This window comes from Carassius auratus, chromosome 14, assembly GCF_003368295.1.
Source record: "Carassius auratus strain Wakin chromosome 14, ASM336829v1, whole genome shotgun sequence".
In the NCBI taxonomy this organism is placed as follows: Eukaryota; Metazoa; Chordata; class Actinopteri; order Cypriniformes; family Cyprinidae; genus Carassius; species Carassius auratus.
The window spans coordinates 33511736-33531442 of NC_039256.1; the positions used below are offsets into that span (position 1 = coordinate 33511736).

At 41.7% G+C, this 19707-nt stretch overlaps 1 protein-coding gene across 1 annotated transcript; it reads left to right on the plus strand.

Moving 5' to 3' along the window:
* The first annotated feature begins 1955 nt into the window (after positions 1–1955).
* LOC113114374 (DNA replication licensing factor mcm7-B-like) lies at positions 1956–19282 on the plus strand. The gene is made up of 15 exons (XM_026281294.1): positions 1956–1986; positions 2951–3030; positions 3107–3271; positions 3561–3685; positions 8746–8926; positions 9012–9149; positions 9255–9404; positions 15666–15780; positions 15860–15991; positions 16453–16536; positions 16609–16820; positions 16898–17163; positions 17522–17690; positions 18198–18307; positions 18939–19282. The coding sequence occupies exons 1-15, from the start codon at positions 1956–1958 to the stop codon at positions 19144–19146; spliced, it is 2166 nt and encodes a 721-aa protein (XP_026137079.1). The 3' UTR covers positions 19147–19282.
* The last annotated feature ends 425 nt before the right edge of the window (positions 19283–19707 follow it).

Consider the following 19707-nt stretch of genomic DNA (forward strand, 5'->3'; position numbering starts at 1 on the left):
TCAGCGCGAGATGAATGCCGGTTAGAAAAGTGTCCGAGTTACATGCATCATTCATAACTGTAAAGGGTCTAGTTTTATTTGTGTGCACTCACAAAAGCAACAAAATGTATAAAATAAAGAAAACAAACATGATGTGCTTTCTGCCGTCTCGTCTTGAACAGGAGCGCTTCTCAAAAATGAACCGAAACTCGGTGAAAACATGCCACATGGCATAATAATCATAATCATAATTTTGAATAATGAATAATTATAATCATAATCCCTTAAAATCCACTTCTCTCTAAAGACACATCTAATGAGGAGATGGCAAGTCAGGATCAACTTTATCCTTGTGACACAGACTCAGTTTATTAGTAAATAATTCAAATATCTCCTTATTTCCCCCTGTCACATTTATGGTAGTTAGATTTCTGGTGCTTTGCAGCAAGCTTAAGCCTATTGCGTGTATTTGAACGCAGAACTGTTCAGAGCCAGGTTTCCAGATAACGATTGATCTTAGCGCTTAAGAGCCTTTTCTACGAGCCATTTTATCTTTCTTTATTGTCTCACATGTTTCCCAAAAATGCATTTAAAGTAACCGCACATAAATGTGCTTTAAGTGCTACTTTAGGAGGCGCTATCCACTTGTCAAGTGCTGAAATGTTACCTAATAGAATTGCTCGTAATTAGTACACGCTCGTTTATTGAAATGTTAATCTAATGCTGTGTTCCAGACAACACGGATATTATATTATGGTATAGTGCATGATATTATGGCCTACTTTAAATTGTAATACACTCACACAACATCATGAAGAATTATTTCCCAGTCTTTGAATCATATTTTCTACACTACTATTACTGTTTTTTGTTCAGTCATTTAATTTAGATCTGTATTTCTTTTTTTCTGCCTTTTTTAATTATTTCATTCATATATATATATATATATATATATATATACGAGTTATAAAGCGTACAATAATGCACAGTCAAATCCTTATATTGTAATCACATTGCATTTGAATCCAGTTAAAGGTGTAATCTGCTGATTGTCCTGCAGGTGGCGCATGAATCTTCTTATGATGCACTTACGGCTTTACGATTTCTTCAGAGCACTCATAGATCTACGATGATTTCAAGTGCTACTTAAGTTATGATGCTTTTGGGAATCAGATCGTAATATTAAAATCAGTCGTGCGATCGTTTTTACGAACTTCTTAGGCTTAGAAAGCTTTTTGGAAACGCAGCCCATCTGCGGGACACTTATCACCATCGAGCTGCTCTCGACAGTCTCGTGTCGTTTCCATCAGCGCCGCATCGACAGATGTCTAAAATATAAAAATAAGGAGAAGCCTAAAATGAGCCCGAAGCCCGGCACGAGGGGCGAAAAAAAGTCAGGTTTATAGACCAGCCTAAAAGTTTAAATTGTACAACTTTTTGTCGTCTTTTGTGATTCTTATACAGTCTTGTATTATATGACTATTTGAGTCTTTTAAAGGACAACATGGGTGGAAAAACAGTAATGCAAATGAGACATTAACGACATAAAATGCAGGCCACTTGGAACAGCCCCTGCGACGGGACTGGTTTATTAGGTTTATTAGTTCTGTCGCCTCACTGTTCTCTCGGTGCTCCTCTCAGCGGCTCGTGCGGATATTATGACAATGAGCTCGTCGCCGCTTTTGTCAAGACGTCATAAACCGTATTGTTTTGCCGCCGTTTCAAAGCGCAGATGTAATTGGTCGATCTGTCCACGTGACGTGTTACGTTTGGAAGATTCTCGCGCCATAGTCAGAGCCCCGCCCTCGCGCACTGGAAGACTCACTCTGATTGGTGGAAAGCGGTAGCAGATTCGCGCCAGTTTTTGCAGCTGCTCCTCAGACCGCGCTGCATCTTCAGTCAAGGAAACGTTTTCTAGGTTAAATAGTCACAGATTTACCTTAGAAACGTGACTATTCCACACTTCCGCAACAAAAATGGCACCAAAGGATTACATGGCGGAGAAGGGTGAGTTGGGAAATACATTTCTAGCGCACACTGAACTTAAGTTCTGTTAAGAACTCTCTCTGCTGTTTTTCTGAGGCGATGTCTATTAGATGAAACTTAGATCAAAACAAATGAATCATTATATTTGGTATCTGAACTCGGAGTCGGTGTGACATAGTCTATGAGCTTTTTGTTCCGTTATGCATGTAACTTTTTAGTTTCTAAAATTAGTTTTATTGCTCGCGAAAACTGCGCTGTAGTGCCCGGATGGAGTTTCGGAACAAAGAGCGGCTGCGCACGGAGAGCACGTGCTTGTTTTAAGACAGATCTTCAACAACAACAAAAAATCACGCGTTTCTGTTTACTCCGATCACTCGGTTCCGCAGCGGTTGTCAGGCGTCGCATTACCGCGCAGTGTGAGAGTTTGGTCTGCGCGTGGTCAGTCCACGGCGCGTACCCGGTCCAGAGGGGACTAGTTGATGAAGCGCGGAGGGATCGCGGAAGCAGCGCGGCTCCACAGCCATGTGCTTCTTTGTTTACAAAAACATCCAGGCGCCATCAAGTGGCGTTACACGAGCGTCAATTATAACGCGAAACGTTCAGCGAGATGACGCGTGTTCATGTTAGTTTACGCGAACTGATTCGATACGAGGCTGTTTAACGCGTTGATCATGTAGTTAAACTGTGTTTTATCTTCTTTAGTTTATTCTCTGCTTAACAGTTGCTAGTGACCACGTGACACTGGACGCAGAGTGTCGCATGAGCTATTAATCGTGACCTGCGGCAAACGTTTTGAGCTTTTTGTTGTTTCTGTGTTCCTTGGCGCGTTTGTTTACGCTTCGTCCGCGCGCGCTCACGTGACTGCTGTTTTTCCCGCTGCGTGACCGCGCGCTCATTTGGAGCGAAACTTTTACTGCATTTACACAGCCGTGCTGACTTAAGATCTGTGTGTGATCGCGGCTCTTCTGCTGTGGCTGTGTTCCAGAGAAGTGCAAGCGCTTCCTGCAGGAGTTCTACAGCGAGGATGACTCCGGGAAGAAGGTGTTCAAATACGGCGCTCAGCTGGTGAGATCTGCAGCCTGCTCCGTTCCTGCAGCTTCTGCTGGACTCCCGCTCACCCGTGTGTGTGTGTGTGTTTCAGGTGTCTCTGGCGCACAGAGAGCAGGTGGCTCTGGTGCTGGATCTGGATGATGTGGCGGAGGAAGACCCTGAGCTGGTGGAGAGTGTGTGTGAGAACGCCAAGCGTTACACCGGACTGTTTGCAGATGCGGTTCACGAGCTGCTGCCTGAATACAGAGAGAGAGAGGTTCATCTCACATTATAGATCTGTACCGCTGTCAGAAAAAAATGAAAATAACATCCAGCTTTTTCCACGTTCGCTCAAAGAATGATATATGCTACATAACAAATCACACCTTTTGTTATTGTTGAAATGTAAACCATTATCACACAGATCTTCATGTATAGCTGGATATTTAAGTGGATTTAAGATTGACCAATATAATTTGCATACATGCAGGATATAAACGCTCACACAGCTGTGTATCAGTAATAATGCCCACTAATCGATATATGTTTGTGTGTTTGTTTTGTAGGTTGTGGCGAAGGATGCCTTGGACGTTTATATCGAGCACCGGCTGATGATGGAGACCAGAGGTCATGACCCCGCAGACACGCGTGACCCCCGGAACCAGTATCCGGCTGAACTCATGCGTAGATTGTGAGTGACACACACTGGGGCTGGTGTGATTTTGGTTTTCATTTTCATTCATTTGTATATATATATATATATTAGGTGAGTTTTTCACCTAATAAAAAGTACAAAAAAAAAAAATTTGAGTGCAGTAAACCATACACTGCATATTAATACAAAATATATTACAATAGGGCTGTAGCTAACGATTATTTTGAAATCGATTAGATGGCTGATTATTTTTTTTTATTTTTATTAATTGGATAAAATCCAAATTTCTTTACTTGCCAAAAAAACACTATTCCACAATCTGCCCAATGTCCTTCAAACAAACGTGCTAAATTAATGCTATGAAATCATACAGTGCTTAACAATGTATTAGACAACCTGTCTAATAGAGAAAACACAAATATTTTAGGAGTCTGTCAAAAAAATGTAAACCTAAAAATGTTATTGTCACGTATTTTGGCAAATAACAAACTGAAATAAATAAATAGTATTTATTCACAACAAATGTGGCCATATGCCTTAAGCTTGCATCCTTGCTGGCATTGTTTAGGTACTTTCTGACTGTAATCGAGCATCTGGGCAGAAAGAAGAAAACACTAAAGTGCTTGACTATCTGCCTTTCTTTGATATACAAGTGCAATTATTGTATTTTCGCGTTAGAAATGGATTACTACTGTTACTAAAGAGCTTATGCCTTTTGGAGGACTAACCAATACAGAAAGTATTGCAATACTTGGTAATCACCAGAACTGTTATTTTAGAGCAGCTGTGCCACAAACCTTGCATACATTTGTTTTCATAAGTTAGTTACGTACAAAATAGTGTATATATCTTAAATCTTTACATTTAAAATAACGATAAAGGCACATCTTACTGTCATTTCTTTATCCAGTAAAAGACGTCTGATATTTATATTCAGACAAATACATGCTGTTATCAATTCCTACTCATTAAACGCGTGCACTAAATGTTGACTTTTAAACCTAAATTTAATGTTCAACAGGTTTTTCAGCACAGTGAATGTGTTTGTGCAGAGTATTAATTGTCTCCCTCTGTCCGTGTGCATGCACCGCAGCTCATTCAGTAAAGATTTAAACTTAACGCACACTGTCAGGACGGGCCTGTATAGAAATGCTTGTCAAATTGTGACGTTTACAGATAAGGATATGACCATAAACCGAGATGGACCAATATATCGATTTACCAATATTTAAGCATTTTATCATAATCTGATATCGGTTTTGTAATATCGCATTCACCGTTAAACGCCGTCATCTTGTGGGTGTTTTCAAAACTGTGCACAGGATCGTAATTGCAGCGCGTCTGAGGGTGAGACGAGACAACGGTGTGCAGGTACTTGATTTGCTGGAATTCGTGACCTTTATTTAACATAACCACTAGTTATGAACAAATTCGATGCATTACATTAATGCCTGGTTTATAATTTAAGCAGCTTGTCTCTGAGAAATAGAGTAACTCATGGAGTCATGTTAAATAATCCATTAAGTTCTGTCCCAGTAGACTCCTTAAAAGTTTGTAAACATTGCAATGTCTCTGGGTGGGCGGGGCTTAGCTGGAGGCATAAAGAGGCGCTGACGCGGTGTTGACAAGCGTGAGCTAGCACGTTATAGGAGGGATTTATTAAACATGGATGCAGAAGAAGTTTAGGGAACTGTCTGAATATGTACAGTCCCTGACTCTGCGGGACCGTGACAGCTATTTTTGTAAATTAACTCTTGCGGATGCCATACGGCCATATGAATTACTTTTGGGTGGTTTGGGGAATTTTGCCAAAGGCTTATTTTCTAATGTAACCTATCGCTGGGCTAACTATGATTAGCATTGTGTATTATTTTAAGAGATCATTCAAAGGATGGCACACACATCTATCGCTGTATGTTTGTTTAACATTTAAACTAGCTAGTGTGCTGAAGGTTGGCAACTTTTCACCTATAAAACAAAAAAACTTGCTGATAAAACCAACACACCAGTTCATATGCATAGACTATTTTACCTGGGGCCTGTACCATGAAGCTGGATTAGGTGGCTAGCCAGCTATGTTTCAGCTTAGTTTCCGCCAACCCTGGGTTTTGGGTACTATGAAAGTAGCTCGGCTTTAATCGGTGTTTGTTGCCATGGTATCTTACGCTGCACGGTTAACCTGCTCCGGGGAAGGTTATGTTCTGGGTTAGAGATCTCAGACTGAAGGTGAACCAATCAGATGTGAGAGAAGGGACACATGTCTGACACAGTCACTCCAGTTTATCTTGCTCCAATTTAAAGGTCACTTATGCTAAAAAAAAAAAAAAAATAGAATTCTGGCTTTAATGATAATAACGGAGTCATTTTATGATTTATATAATTATTGTGATTCATATTATTATTTATCTTATTTTATTTTAACAGTTATTATAAATTATTTTAAATAAATATTAATGTATACAGATCATGTAATATAAATAAGCTGTAGTATCAAAAGATTACAGCTAGAACTATTTTAAAAATTACAAATCTGAACTTAAATGTTCAAGTCTCTATCGCTATATATTTCCAAATGTATAAACTAAGTTAACAAGTTCCACTTGTGACTACACTGATGGAGCAAGATCATTTATTTTATTAGTCCTCCTTCATTTTTCATATGACATTTTAAATGTGTCATATTCTGCAATTTCTTAACCTTTAGCAAAACCTTTAACCTTTAGTTTTGAATCTCGCTGGGTCTCTCTCACGAGAAGTAAATCAAACTTGCTTTGTATTGCAAGGCTCGTGATTGGCTGTTCGCCAGTGATGTCACACATTCATGTGCACGCGCTCCACAAACTCAGGATCAAAGCCTGAATTGACAAAGAAAGTTGATGAACAGCATCATGGTACCAACAAAGCCGGATTGGAGAGGTTTGGTTTTGACAACTCAAAAATAATCCTGTAAGTCTGAATTTGTTGAGCTACCATCATGGTACAGGCCCCAGATATGATGTGTGCACTGCAAACACAAGCATTATTTATGATCATCTCCGTCCAGTCTGTACGCCGTATTGCATTCAACCACAATTGTCTTCTTGATTTCTGTGAAGGAATGTCTGCCAGGATCCGGTAAAACTTTAGTTTTGAAACGAAAGTGATGTTCCTTCTATTCTGGCAGCCAAAAACCCAACAAGAAGACATTTTAAAGTCAAAACCTCAAACTTTTAGCGCACCTTCTATGAGTTCTGGCTTATGTTTTGCCTCCATAGAGCGGTGACGTAGGCGATTTAAGGGGTCTATAAAGACTTAACTCTGCCTGAAGGAGCGGATGTTGGAAATAAAAGCGCTGAATATAATTATTTCTCTGTTGTACATTTGCTGATCATTAGTCTCTCGGGTTGATGCTCGGGAAATACTGCAGCACCGCATGTAACTTTGAACAAGGATCACTTGTTTAAAACACCCTAAATTGTATTAATATTTACTAATATAACCATTATTTTACTAATAAACATCTAGATAAATACAACTCAATGTAAATTATGTATTATCGCCGTGAGCGATCACAGTTTGAGTGTAGTTCTGTGTAACTGCACAGATAAACCACGCTGTCAGCAGGCTTTTCATAATCTACAGGGTTCCCGCGGGGTCTTAAAAAGCCTTAAAAGCATTGAATTTATTAATTTGGAAATAATACCTAAAAAAGACTTTAAAAAGTCTTGAATTTTGATGTCTGGGTCTTAAAAATTGTGCTGTATGTAACTTCTATGTATTGTAATTTTCCTCAAAAGTTTCATTTGTCAACCACGATTATTTTGATTAAATGACGTAGTATAAATAAAGAGTGGCGGAACCAGTAATTGAGAACGCAACGCAGCCCCGGGTCACAGTCGAGCGGCAACCTCCCGCTCTCTCTCGTGAAGCCAATAAGGAAGTGACTAAAATGCTGTCAGCAGGCTTTTCATAATCTAGTACAACAAAACATTATTAATCATTTTGATATAACATTCCAGTTGAGAAATGCATTAAAATACAGCGTTTTGTTTATCTTCCAGAGAATATTATTCAGTGAATTAACATTATCCAGTGAATCATTCTTGACTCTAGCTATTAAACATAAATATAAACCTAAAACAGTAGTTTAAAATGAAGTTATGACTCGTTCTTTATTTTCTCCATTTGAAAACATTAGACATTCTACATTTATTTGGCGTATTGTTAATATTAGTGTTGCTGTTGATTCTTTTTACAATATTTTTTTTTTTTTTTTTTTTTTATTGTAATATAAAGATGAAATTTTATGTGAAATGACTGAAAAGAGGAAAAACCAACGTGAAGTGTGTTCTTTCTTCAGTAAGACATTTATTTACTTTATAACAGTTAATAAATAACGGTTCTGCATGCTGGTTATCGGGAACACAAACATGCTAATAACTGCTATCGTATCGGTTATAAAAACCCATCAGTATTGATCGATCACTAACTGTAAACAATGTTTTTGTGCTGAGGACACACACACCTCTGTCAAAGTGCCTGACAGGGCAAGACATTACACTAATGCATTGTTTAAGTGAGGAATAATTGATGTCAGGACGTTGAATAATTTGAAAAATAAAGCAAGGTAACGCCCTGGAGTCAATTATTCTGCTTGTACTACAGATCAAGACATCGAACAGATGATATACAGGTGCTGGTCATATAATTCAAATATCATCAAGGAGTTGATTTTATTTCACTAATTCCATTCAAAAAGTGAAACTTGTATTATACAAGTGACTTTTAAACCTACATTATATTCATTATATAATTATACAACATTATATTCATTCATTACACACAGAATTATATATTTCAAATGTTTATTTCATTTAATTTTGATGATTATAACTAAGGAAAATCCCAAATTCAGGATTATCAGAAAATTAGCAAGCCCCACCCCCGATTAATCGTCTTTGAAACCTGTCGAAATGAGACATTTCCCAAAATGCCCATCCCTAGTTATAACACACACACACACTCATGTCCAGGAGAGTTCAGTGTGTTACGCGTCGTCCTGTTTCGGTCATGCTGTACTCACTCGTTTATAATTGCACGGCTTGTGTATTTCTCAGCGAGGTTTATTTCCGTCCTCCGTCCACACTGAAGCCCAAGGTGGTGCGTGATGTGAAGGCCGACAGCATCGGTCAGCTGGTGACCGTCAGGGGAATCGTCACCAGAGCCACGGAGGTCAAACCCATGATGGCTGTGGCCACCTACACCTGCGATCAGTGCGGAGCCGAGACCTATCAGCCGGTGCGTATCTCACTAGTGCATGCTGTCCTTAAACTCTCGTGTGTGTGTGTGTGTTAACACGAGTCCTGTCCCTGCCGTTGGTCAGATCGCATCTCCCAGCTTCACGCCGCTCATCATGTGTCCCAGTCAGGAGTGTGTCACCAACAAGTCTGGAGGACGGCTGTATCTGCAGACACGCGGGTCAAAGTTCGTCAAGTTCCAGGAGCTGCGCATTCAGGAGCATGTGAGTGTGTGTGTGTGTGTGTGTGTGTGAGTGAGTGTCACGTTTGTCTGGCTGAGTGTAAATCATGCTGAGTGTTGTGTGTGTGTGTGTGTGTTAAACACTCAGAGCGATCAGGTGCCGGTGGGAAACATTCCTCGCAGTATGACCATTTACGCCCGCGGAGAGAACACGCGTGTGGCACAGCCTGGAGATCACGTGGCTATTTCTGGAATATTCCTTCCTCTGCTGCGCTCTGGATTCAGACAGGCTATACAGGTGACACACTTCACACACGCTACACACATCTCAACGTCCTGTCAGCAAACAGTGGGTCTCTCTACATTTGTATCGCTGCGTCCCAGTGTTCATACTATCCGTCCTAAATGGTGTGTGAGATTAGAATAAGTGCGTCCCAAAGCATAGTGTGTTCAAAAGACAACACCAAAACACTCGGTGTTCACACCAGACGGGAATAGAGCGTCTGTCACGAGTGATTTCAATGTTAAGTCAATGCCAAGACGGAATAGACAACCTGCGGCGTTTCTTGCAAGCGAGGCGTGCGAATTGAGCGTTTCGAGTGAAACGCGCGAATTGTAAAATCTGAACTTTGGTGAAATTTCGCGCTGCGTTCACCAATCAGTAGCTTGCTCTAGTAGTGACTTGATTACGGCGTAGCGAGCGGAGGGAAAATTGGAAAGAAACTATGGAGGACAAACTTATCATCGCTGTATGATTCTTCATACTTTTACAAGAAACCGGATTAAAAAGGATCTTGATTGTGTGTATGTGTGTGTATATAAGATATTAATAGATGAATTGAATAAAGACCAAAGATTAGATTCACCCCAAACGAGTTATATTTTATCTTGAACCACTAAAGAGACATCAGAGACAGCGTCACGCATCAGAAGGACTAGCCGAGGTGAGAGACATGATCACTGAGCCAGGGTTTTTCCTGGGTCAGAATTGGTCTTCGGTGGTGGATGACCGACATCTAAGAAGTAATGATTTGTTATACACTGATTCAGACACTGACGGGCAGACCAGTCGCTGTAACTCCGTGGTCACCAACCTTTTCGAGCCCAAGATCACATCCAAAGTCCAAATGTAAAGTAAGATCTACCACAAAAAAATATTTAAAAAAAAAAAGGCCAAAATGTAAGTTCTATAATAATAATAATAATAATTCCTTAAATTTATATAGCACTTTTCTAGACACTCAAAGTGCTCTACATAGTTAGGGGGTATCTCCTCATCCACCACCAGTGTGCAGCATCCACCTGATGATGCGACGGAGCCATAGTGCGCCAGAACGCCCACCCCACACACACACACACACACACACACACACACACAGAGGAGACGGAGTGATGAAGCCGATCAGCAGATATGGGGATTGTTAAGAGACAATGATGGTCCGAGGCCAATGGGTGAATTTAGCCAGGATGCCGAGGTCACACCTTTACTCTTTTCGAAAGACATCCTGGGATTTTTAATGACCACAGAGAGTCAGGACCTCCGTTTAACGTCTCATCCGAAGGACGGTGCTTGTTGACAGTATAGTGTCCCCATCACTACACTGGGGCGCTAGGACCCACACAGACCACAGGGTGAGCGCCCCCTGCTGACCTCACTAGCTCCTCTTCCAGCAGCAACCTCGTTTTCTCAGAGGTCTCACATCCAGGTACTGACCAGCTCAGCCCTGCTTAGCTTCAGTGGTCAAACAGTCTTGGGCTCCAGGGTAATATGGCTGCAAAGTTCTACTTTGACATTCTTGTTGCCTGTTAGTCACTAGCAAATTATTTAACTATACAAATAGTATATAACTATACAAACTGCCAACTATAATTCAACATTTTCAACAGTAATATATAACGTTAAGTATTTCACACAGGCTTATTACTCGTATATAAACACAATAATCAGTCAGTTACAGGCCTAAGCTAATAATGTACTGTTTCACTTTCCCTTTTAAAACATATTTCAAACACTTCAAAATGGAAATACTCAGGTTATTGTAACTACACTGTAAAACAGAACAGTGAAATTAATCAAATGAAATTAGTTAATTGCACTCAAATAATAACGAAAGTTCATTGGACTTAATTTAAATAAGTTCTGTTAACTCAAAAATTTGTTGTAGTGAGGTGAACTTAAAATTATTGTGTTTTCTAGTTCCCAGCATGCTTTGCATCAGAAAACAAGGAAAATACATTTAGAAATTAAGTGTTATTTTGTGTGTTTTTACACAAGATTAACATGGAGGGACATAAGTTAATACATAAATGTTGTGTTATATTAGGTTTTACAAAGGTTTATGTTATGTTGGATTTGTAGTGTTACCGTTGTGGTGAAGAGTAGAGCCTGTGGTTAGACTGAGGATGGACAGCAAAAGCCAATTTTGAGTTTATTTCCCACATTATAGGAGTTGAAAAATAGATAAAATTATGAGTGAATTACTCCCTAATTATAAGTTCGGAAATATAATTATTTAAGATAACTCTGAGATAATTTAAAGGGGGGGTGAAATGCTATTTCATGCATACTGAGTTTTTTACACTGTTAAAGAGTTGGATTCCCATGCTAAACATGGACAAAGTTTCAAAAATTAAGTTGTACGTTTGAAGGAGTATTTCTGTTCCAAAAAAACTCCTTCCGGTTTGTCACAAGTTTGGGAAAGTTTTTTCGAGTATGGCTCTGTGTGACGTTAGATGGAGCAGAATTTCCTTATATGTGTCCTGAGGCACTTCTGCCGGAAGAGCGCGCTCCCGTATAGCAGAGCACTGAGAGCACAACAGACTTCACTGATCAGAGCGAGAGCGTCGCCAAATGACACAAAAGAAGTGTGTTTTTGGTTGCCAGGGCAAGACAACCCTGCACAGATTACCAAAAGAGAAACCGCATTAAGGGACCAGTGGATGGAGTTTATTTTTACAGAGCATCAACGGAGTTGTGCAAGTGTTTTTGTTTGTTCCCTGCATTTCGGATTGCACATCGTTTATTTCTTAAGGATAATGCAGTCCCAACGGAAAAGGGTCACGATCGTGTGTTGGAACCACAGGCGTTGAGTAAAACTGCTTCAAATATCTCTGTGTTGTTAACTTAGCTATCAGCTGTAAGCACATCAAGTAAACAACATGCGATGTTGTCATCAAACTGCACTTTCCACATGTACAGCTTAAAAAAAAAAAAGACGACATAAAGTGGAACTTAGTCATTTTCAAAAACCGCTAAGCAAATATATACAGTTTCAGTACATACCACATAGCATAGCACCTTTGCTGATGCTGCTCTTGTTAAATTTCAGCCTCTGGATCTGTGTCACAGCTTCCACATGCTCCCAACTCAAAAGCCTACTGGCGCTCGTGATTCTTTAGCTCCGCCCACACGTCACGCCTCTAGACGCTCGTGTTTTTCCGGGAAAAATCGGTACAGACTACCTTTCTCTTATGAATATAATAAAAATAAAGACTTTTTGGAGTTATGAAGGATGCAGTACTACTCTATAGGTACTCAAGATTAACAGGAGATTGAGTGAAAACGAGCATTTCACCCCCCCCCCCTTTAAGGCAACTGGAATTAAATTTGTTAAGTTTATGTAAACTTAAAACATTTAAAAACATCACTTAAATGTTTTTGTGTAATCTGTTACAAAATATTTTTTGAGCTCTGTGAACTTATCAGGGTTTACAGTGTAGCATACAAAATATGACAACAGTCATCCTTCAATTCTTCAAAAATATGTTCACACAAATTACAGACCTACATTCATTTTTAGCTACAGAAATTGAATAATGTAATAAAATGTAAAACAGCATCGCATATTTGACTGTGTAAATTAAAGATTGTTCTTTATTAAACTTAGCTATTTAATTAGGAGCAGTGAGTGATTTCTTTGTTGTTGCTGTTCGATTAATATAAAGACTGACTTTAAGAGAATGCACAGATCCAGTGGCCTGCATTCAGCTGGCTATGTCTGCTATAGGATGCTTAAAACAGGCATTTTGACATGATTTTTGTGTGAATTTGTCCATTTAAACACAATACTTCAGAGAGAGCTTATATTTGTGCGCGTCCTCGTGTCCTCTGGCTCTTAAATGTTTTAACTGACAAAGCTTAAATGAGTTTAGTTTAAACACAGATATCAGCACCCAGATGACGTAATAAATTACTGCTCATATACAGTGAATGATTTGTCCAGGGTTTTTTCTTTCTCTCATGTTTTTGTAATGTCTGGGAAGCCAGAATGCGCATGGATCAACAGAAACATTTATTAGCTGAACCCTGAACCTGTTTTTTACGTGGCATTTATAGCAAGCCATATTACAGATGATTTAACAGATGCTTTGTCAGATTTAAGTTGAAGCGCGTGCTGAACCGTGTGTGGTTGAACCCAACTTTTTTTTTTTTTCCAGCAAACCGTTCCACCCCATTACTTAAATAATCAATCAATTACAGTTACTTTATATATATATATATATATATATATATATATATATATATATATATATATATATATATATAAATCATTTTTTATTTTATTTAAAGTTATGTCATGTGTGAAATGCTTGTCACAAGTTGTAAGAAAAGATATGGCAAATGTTTTGACTGCAATTCACACCCATCGGTAATTCAGCAAATATATTCTCCGAATGCACCACGTGAAACATGTATTCGTCTTCCGACCATTAGGATCAGCTGATTTTGATGCGAGGAGAGAGCAAAGACCGAACTGAAGACGGAGAGTGCGTGCGGGGTTGGGGCGCTGTGCTCGTTCTCTCCGTCAGTAGCTTGCTTCACTCATAAAACCCAATTACAGATCAAAAACGGCTTTGGCGGGACATAAAAATCGTTTTGGCACCGCCAAAAATTTTTCAATGTAGGAAAAACCCTGTGAGCTCTCGCTGATAATTGGCAAAACACATGTTTAAATAGATGCTGTCTTTATAAATAAATTGCATATTTGAGTTTAAAACAACTACATTCTTGCATTAAATACTTTTAAAACTACATTTCATGACACCATAACAGTAATATTTAGAAAATTATCTGAATAAAAAAGGTGGTTGAATAGAGCATCACAGTCCCGCGCACAGCTGGTGCCGGAAGTAAAAATTCAATGCAATTTCTGACATTTGGGGTATAAGCCATAAAAACGTAACCATACATGGTAGACTTAAAACCAGCTACGGCTGTACTAAGCGATAGTATATGCTCATATAAACCAAAAGGATCATGGGGCACTAACCTTGTTTTGATATAAATGCCTTTTATTCGCAATGCTTTGGCTAAGTACTTCATTACCCACAATCCTGAACAATCCCACAATCCCACAGTGATGCATCTGATTGGTGGAGCTCGTGTAACCATCTGGTTAAAACCCCGCGAAGGTCCGTGAAGACTGAAGATCATTAATAAAAAAATAAAATGAAATAAAAACCCGTTGCGTTTTTGCACGGTAGACTTATCAGTGCAGTCATGATCTCCTTGGCTGCCATTGAGAGGTTTGCAGGGAGGTTGGTAGCTTAGCTAGACTACTGTAGCCTTCATATGGCATGAGTCATATCAAGCATTTTATAATGCCACTGTCAAAACAATATTTAGCCTAGGCATACCTTTTTGTGCATTTACTGAACATTTGTGTAATGGCAAAGACATGTTGACGACTGAGCGGTGATTGCAGTCAGGTACGAAGCACTGCACCATTGCTGACGTTATTGTTAACCACTTTCACACGCACACAATATAAAATACACGATGATAAATATAAAAATCAATACATATATAAAACACTATTTATTTACATGATTGTAAATTCACTACATTCACTATATAAAATAAAATTAACTGGAGGAATAAGTTTGCGCGTGGGACTGTGATGCTCTATATGCTGTGTGAACTCAGCTGGCAGAAGCCCCCCCCGTGAAGTTAATTTCACACGTGAATGAAGCGTATGAACTCAAAGTTCAAACGTCCAACTACGCTCGAATAGTGCGATTTATCCGCGCAAGTCGTGTCTGGTGTGAACATAGCATAATGGCTAATATTACCCACAATCCATTGTGATTATCAACATTTTAAGATGGTGAAAAAAAGTTTTATTTCATCTACAACAACAGTGTGAACTTCTATAAAGATCAGTTTGGCCGGGAACTTTTAAATGTATTGTTATACAAACAATGTGAGCCGAGTTCTCCGCATGAAAGATCAGTGCGGGACTTCTCTCTCTGATCCTGTAGAAGATAAATGAAGCATGGACGTTAACTGTGACCAGATGATTAACAGACCAGTTTACAGTGACAGGATGTGACAGAGGGTCTGTTAGAGACACCATTGTCACATGATGGTTTATCCCAAAAGTTGCCCACTCTTCTACTGCTTTCTCTGAAGTGTGTACGGTTTCTACACAAGAGTACGTCCTGTAAGGCTGAAGTTTGAGTTAGTGAATTGGGATGCAGCGTAAGACTATCTAAACATATCTAAACAAGCTCTTTACGGTATTCACATATGTCTGGTGTGTGTGTGTGTGTGTGTCAGGGTCTGCTGTCAGAGACGTATCTGGAGTGTCACTGCATCACTCTGATGAATAAGACTGAGGATGATGAGCTGGGAACTGAAGAGCTGAGTGATGAAGAGCTGCGGCAGATCACAGGTAACACGCTTCGTGTCTGTGTGTGGTCTATAAGGGTTGTGAAGTGTCTGGACTCACGTGTGTGTGTGTGTGTGTGTAGAGGAGGACTTCTACGAGAAGCTGGCGGGATCGATCGCTCCAGAGATCTACGGTCATGAGGATGTGAAGAAGGCTCTTCTGCTGCTGCTGGTGGGAGGAGTGGAGCAGGCTCCTCGTGGGATGAAGATCCGGGGTGAGACACGGCCGTCTGATGCTCCATCACTCTACACCTTCAGTGAAACGCCTACTTTATTAAACTCACATCAGACTCTTTGATAGACAATGTTATTCACTGAAGATAATCGAGTCTATATTCATTGATGCTTTTTGAGAGTTGTTTCTGTCTGGGAGCTAAACTGGGCATTATCTTGCCATTAAGACCAAACATCAGATTTCTTCTGCAAAAACAACAACAGCAGTATTTACATCACTCTGTTGTGTGTTTGAGTCACTGTAACACTGATAAAGGTGTCAGAAAACACCATAAATACAATAGTTAGATCTGAATCTGAAAGATCTCTATATATATATCATCATATCACCCAGTCCATAACTTACTCTGTATTAAAGCACTACGAGGTTAGGATCGTCTGATGTTTCCTGACCCAGTGTGTGTATGAAGCGCTGTGTGACTGACTGCGTCTGTGTCTGTAGGGAACATTAACATCTGTCTGATGGGAGATCCGGGTGTGGCCAAGTCTCAGCTGCTGTCCTACATCGACCGTCTCGCTCCTCGCAGTGAGTGTGACCCGCAGCATCGCTCCTCCGTCCGCTAGCGTCCCGCCGCTAACTCTCAGCGCTGTGTTTCAGGTCAGTACACGACGGGCCGGGGCTCGTCCGGCGTGGGGCTGACGGCGGCGGTCATGCGTGACCCGGTCACCGGTGAGATGACCCTGGAGGGTGGGGCTCTGGTGTTAGCCGATCTGGGCGTGTGCTGCATCGATGAGTTTGATAAGATGGCTGACGCCGACCGCACGGCCATCCACGAGGTCATGGAGCAGCAGACCATCTCCATCGCTAAGGTGAGCTCCTCCGCTGGAGCTGGGTGTTTTCTGACTCCTGAATGAGTGTGATCACGTGTGTGTGGTGTTTGTCTCAGGCCGGCATCATGACGTCTCTGAACGCACGCTGCTCGATCCTGGCCGCGGCGAACCCAGCGTACGGCCGCTACAACCCTCGCAAAACCCTGGAGCAGAACATCCAGCTGCCGGCGGCGCTGCTGTCCCGCTTCGACCTGCTGTGGCTCATCCAGGACAAACCTGATACAGACAACGACCTGCGTCTGGCGCAGCACATCACATACGTGCACCAGCACTGCAAGCAGCCGCCCACACACTTCAGCCCCATCCACATGAAGCTCATGAGGTGAACCAGGACGCTTCTGTGCGACAGACACGCTCACGCTTTTATTTTATTTTAATTTCACATTTTGAATGTTTTTGTATGCTTAATTAGCTCATGTAAACTTCTAGCCAAATAATTTTTTGGCGTTTCTTTTATGTACACTTAAGATCTTTACTGTTTAAGTTATTAATTGAGCCGCTTTGAATATAATTCAGTTTCGATGCTGATTCAACATTGTGATGTCTGTCATCGCCCCAATCCTGAATTGACCTGTAATTACAAGAAATCATCAGCTGACAAAGAAATCAGAGAAATGCAGATGTGTGACTGATGTCTGAAGCTGATTGGATCACCTGATGTTCGTTCTTCTCTCCGTCAGGCGTTACATCAGTAAATGTAAGCAGAAGCAGCCGGTGGTTCCTGAGGCTCTGTCGGATTACATCACCGCTGCGTATGTAGAGATGAGGAAAGAGGCACGAGTCAGTAAAGACACGACGTTCACCTCGGCCCGAACCCTGCTGTCCATCCTGCGCCTCTCCACTGCCCTGGTGAGACACACACACACACACACACACACACACACACATCAGCAGGACTGGATCTCTGGAGCTGGTCTGATGTGGCCGTCGGGTGTTAAAAGTGCTGTTTGTGCAGGTAGCTGTGTTCATCTCTACTGTAGAAGCAGCACTTCACGACACACGCTGGCGCAGGTTCAGTCGTCCGGTGACACGCAGAGATCCGTGTTTGTCGTGTGACAGTCAGCTTTGCGGGGTGGGCATTCAGCCTGGGGTCACGCCGCTGTGCAAACCCATGCAAAACTGACCGCACACGACGCTGCAGCGCTCAGACGCACGTCTCAGAGACTAGCTGGTGTTGAGAGGCGGAGACTTGGGCAGTTGCTGGCTTTCCCACAAGGCATTGCACTTGTCTCGGTCTGACAGTGCCGGCACAAATCATCTGTTTGACTGAAACTCCTTTTTGGAAAAATCTTTTGTATTTGCGGAACGTGGTGACTTACACACATGATGTGACTTCAAGTGTGTGTGTGTGTTCAGGCTCGTTTGCGGATGGTGGATGTTGTGGAGAAGGAGGACGTTAATGAGGCCATGCGACTGATGGAGATGAGCAAAGACTCTCTGCAGGCCGACAAGACCAACAACACCAGGTACACACTCACACACACACACACACACACACACACACACACTCTCACACTCTCTCTCTCTCTCGCACACACACACTCACACACACACACTCTCTCTCTCACTCACACACACACTCACTCACACAGTCTCTCTCTCTCTCTCTCTCTCTCTCTCTCTCTCACACTCTCACTCACACACACACACTCTCTCTCTCTCTCTCTCTCTCTCTCTCTCTCTCTCTCTCACACACACACACACACACTCTCTCTCTCTCTCTCTCTCGCACACACACACACACACACACTCTCTCTCTCTCTCTCTCTCGCTCTCTCTCTCACACACACACACTGTCCCTCTCTCTCTCACTCACACACACACACTCTCTCTCTCTCTCTCTCTCTCTCTCTCTCTCTCTCTCTCTCTCTCGCACACACACACACACACTCTCTCTCTCTCTCTCTCTCTCTCTCGCACACACACACACACACACACACACACACACACACTCTCTCTCTCTCTCTCTCTCGCTCTCTCTCTCACACACACACACTGTCCCTCTCTCTCTCACACACACTCTCACTCACTCACTCACTCTCACTCACACACACTGACTGCAGCGTGACCGTGGCTCTCTCTCGTGTGTGTGTGCAGGGCACAGCGTCCCGCTGACGTGATCTTCTCTCTGCTGCGAGAGCTGGCCGGTGAAGGAGTCGTGAGGTCTGTTCGTGTGGCTGAGGCAGAGCAGCGCTGTGTGTCTCGTGGATTCACTCCTGCACAGTTCCAGGCCGCTCTGGACGAGTACGAGGAGCTGAACGTGTGGCAGATAAACCAGGCGCGTTCACGCATCACGTTTGTGTGAACACCGAGTGACTGGAAGTGATCCCGTGTGTTTGAACCTTTCCAGCTGATGGTGTTGTGATGAGGGAGCAAGCTTCCTTTTTGTTTTGCTTTTAAATCTGTTAAATCCCTGAAATAAATGCTGTAAATAGATCAAATTTGTGTTGATTTACCTTTAATCATTTAGCTGATGCTTTTAACGTGTAATGTACGAGTCGAAAACGCTAGGCACGTTATACTTTCACTGAAGCAAGCAAACGATCTCGGCGTCAGCGCGGAAAGTGAGGAACTAACTGATCTCTGCTTCATTACAGTTTGCACATATGTTTTCGTTGCGAACGTTGATCTTCCTTCAAAACAGCGGTAAAAGAGTCGCGCGATAACGTGCGTCATCACTTCGACACGGCATTAGATCTGGCTTTCGTTCACACAGCGCTCGTCCCGGGTCGAACCCCGCAATGTTACTAGGTCCCCGACCCGGGTTAAATGCTGGAATCAATCCCGGGACGTGGTTGCTTTCACACAGAAGGCGACCTGGCAATGTTCCGGCAATATACCGGGTCCGACGTGCAGTGTGAAAGGG

Bases quoted from the DNA above. Each gene is read 5' to 3' on its own strand.
- LOC113114374 (XM_026281294.1), top strand. From the start codon at position 1,956: ATGGCACCAAAGGATTACATGGCGGAGAAGG. The intron at 3,031-3,106 runs GTGAGATCTGCA...TGTGTGTTTCAG, and splicing joins TCAAATACGGCGCTCAGCTG to GTGTCTCTGGCGCACAGAGA. The intron at 15,781-15,859 runs GTAACACGCTTC...GTGTGTGTGTAG, and splicing joins AGAGCTGCGGCAGATCACAG to AGGAGGACTTCTACGAGAAG.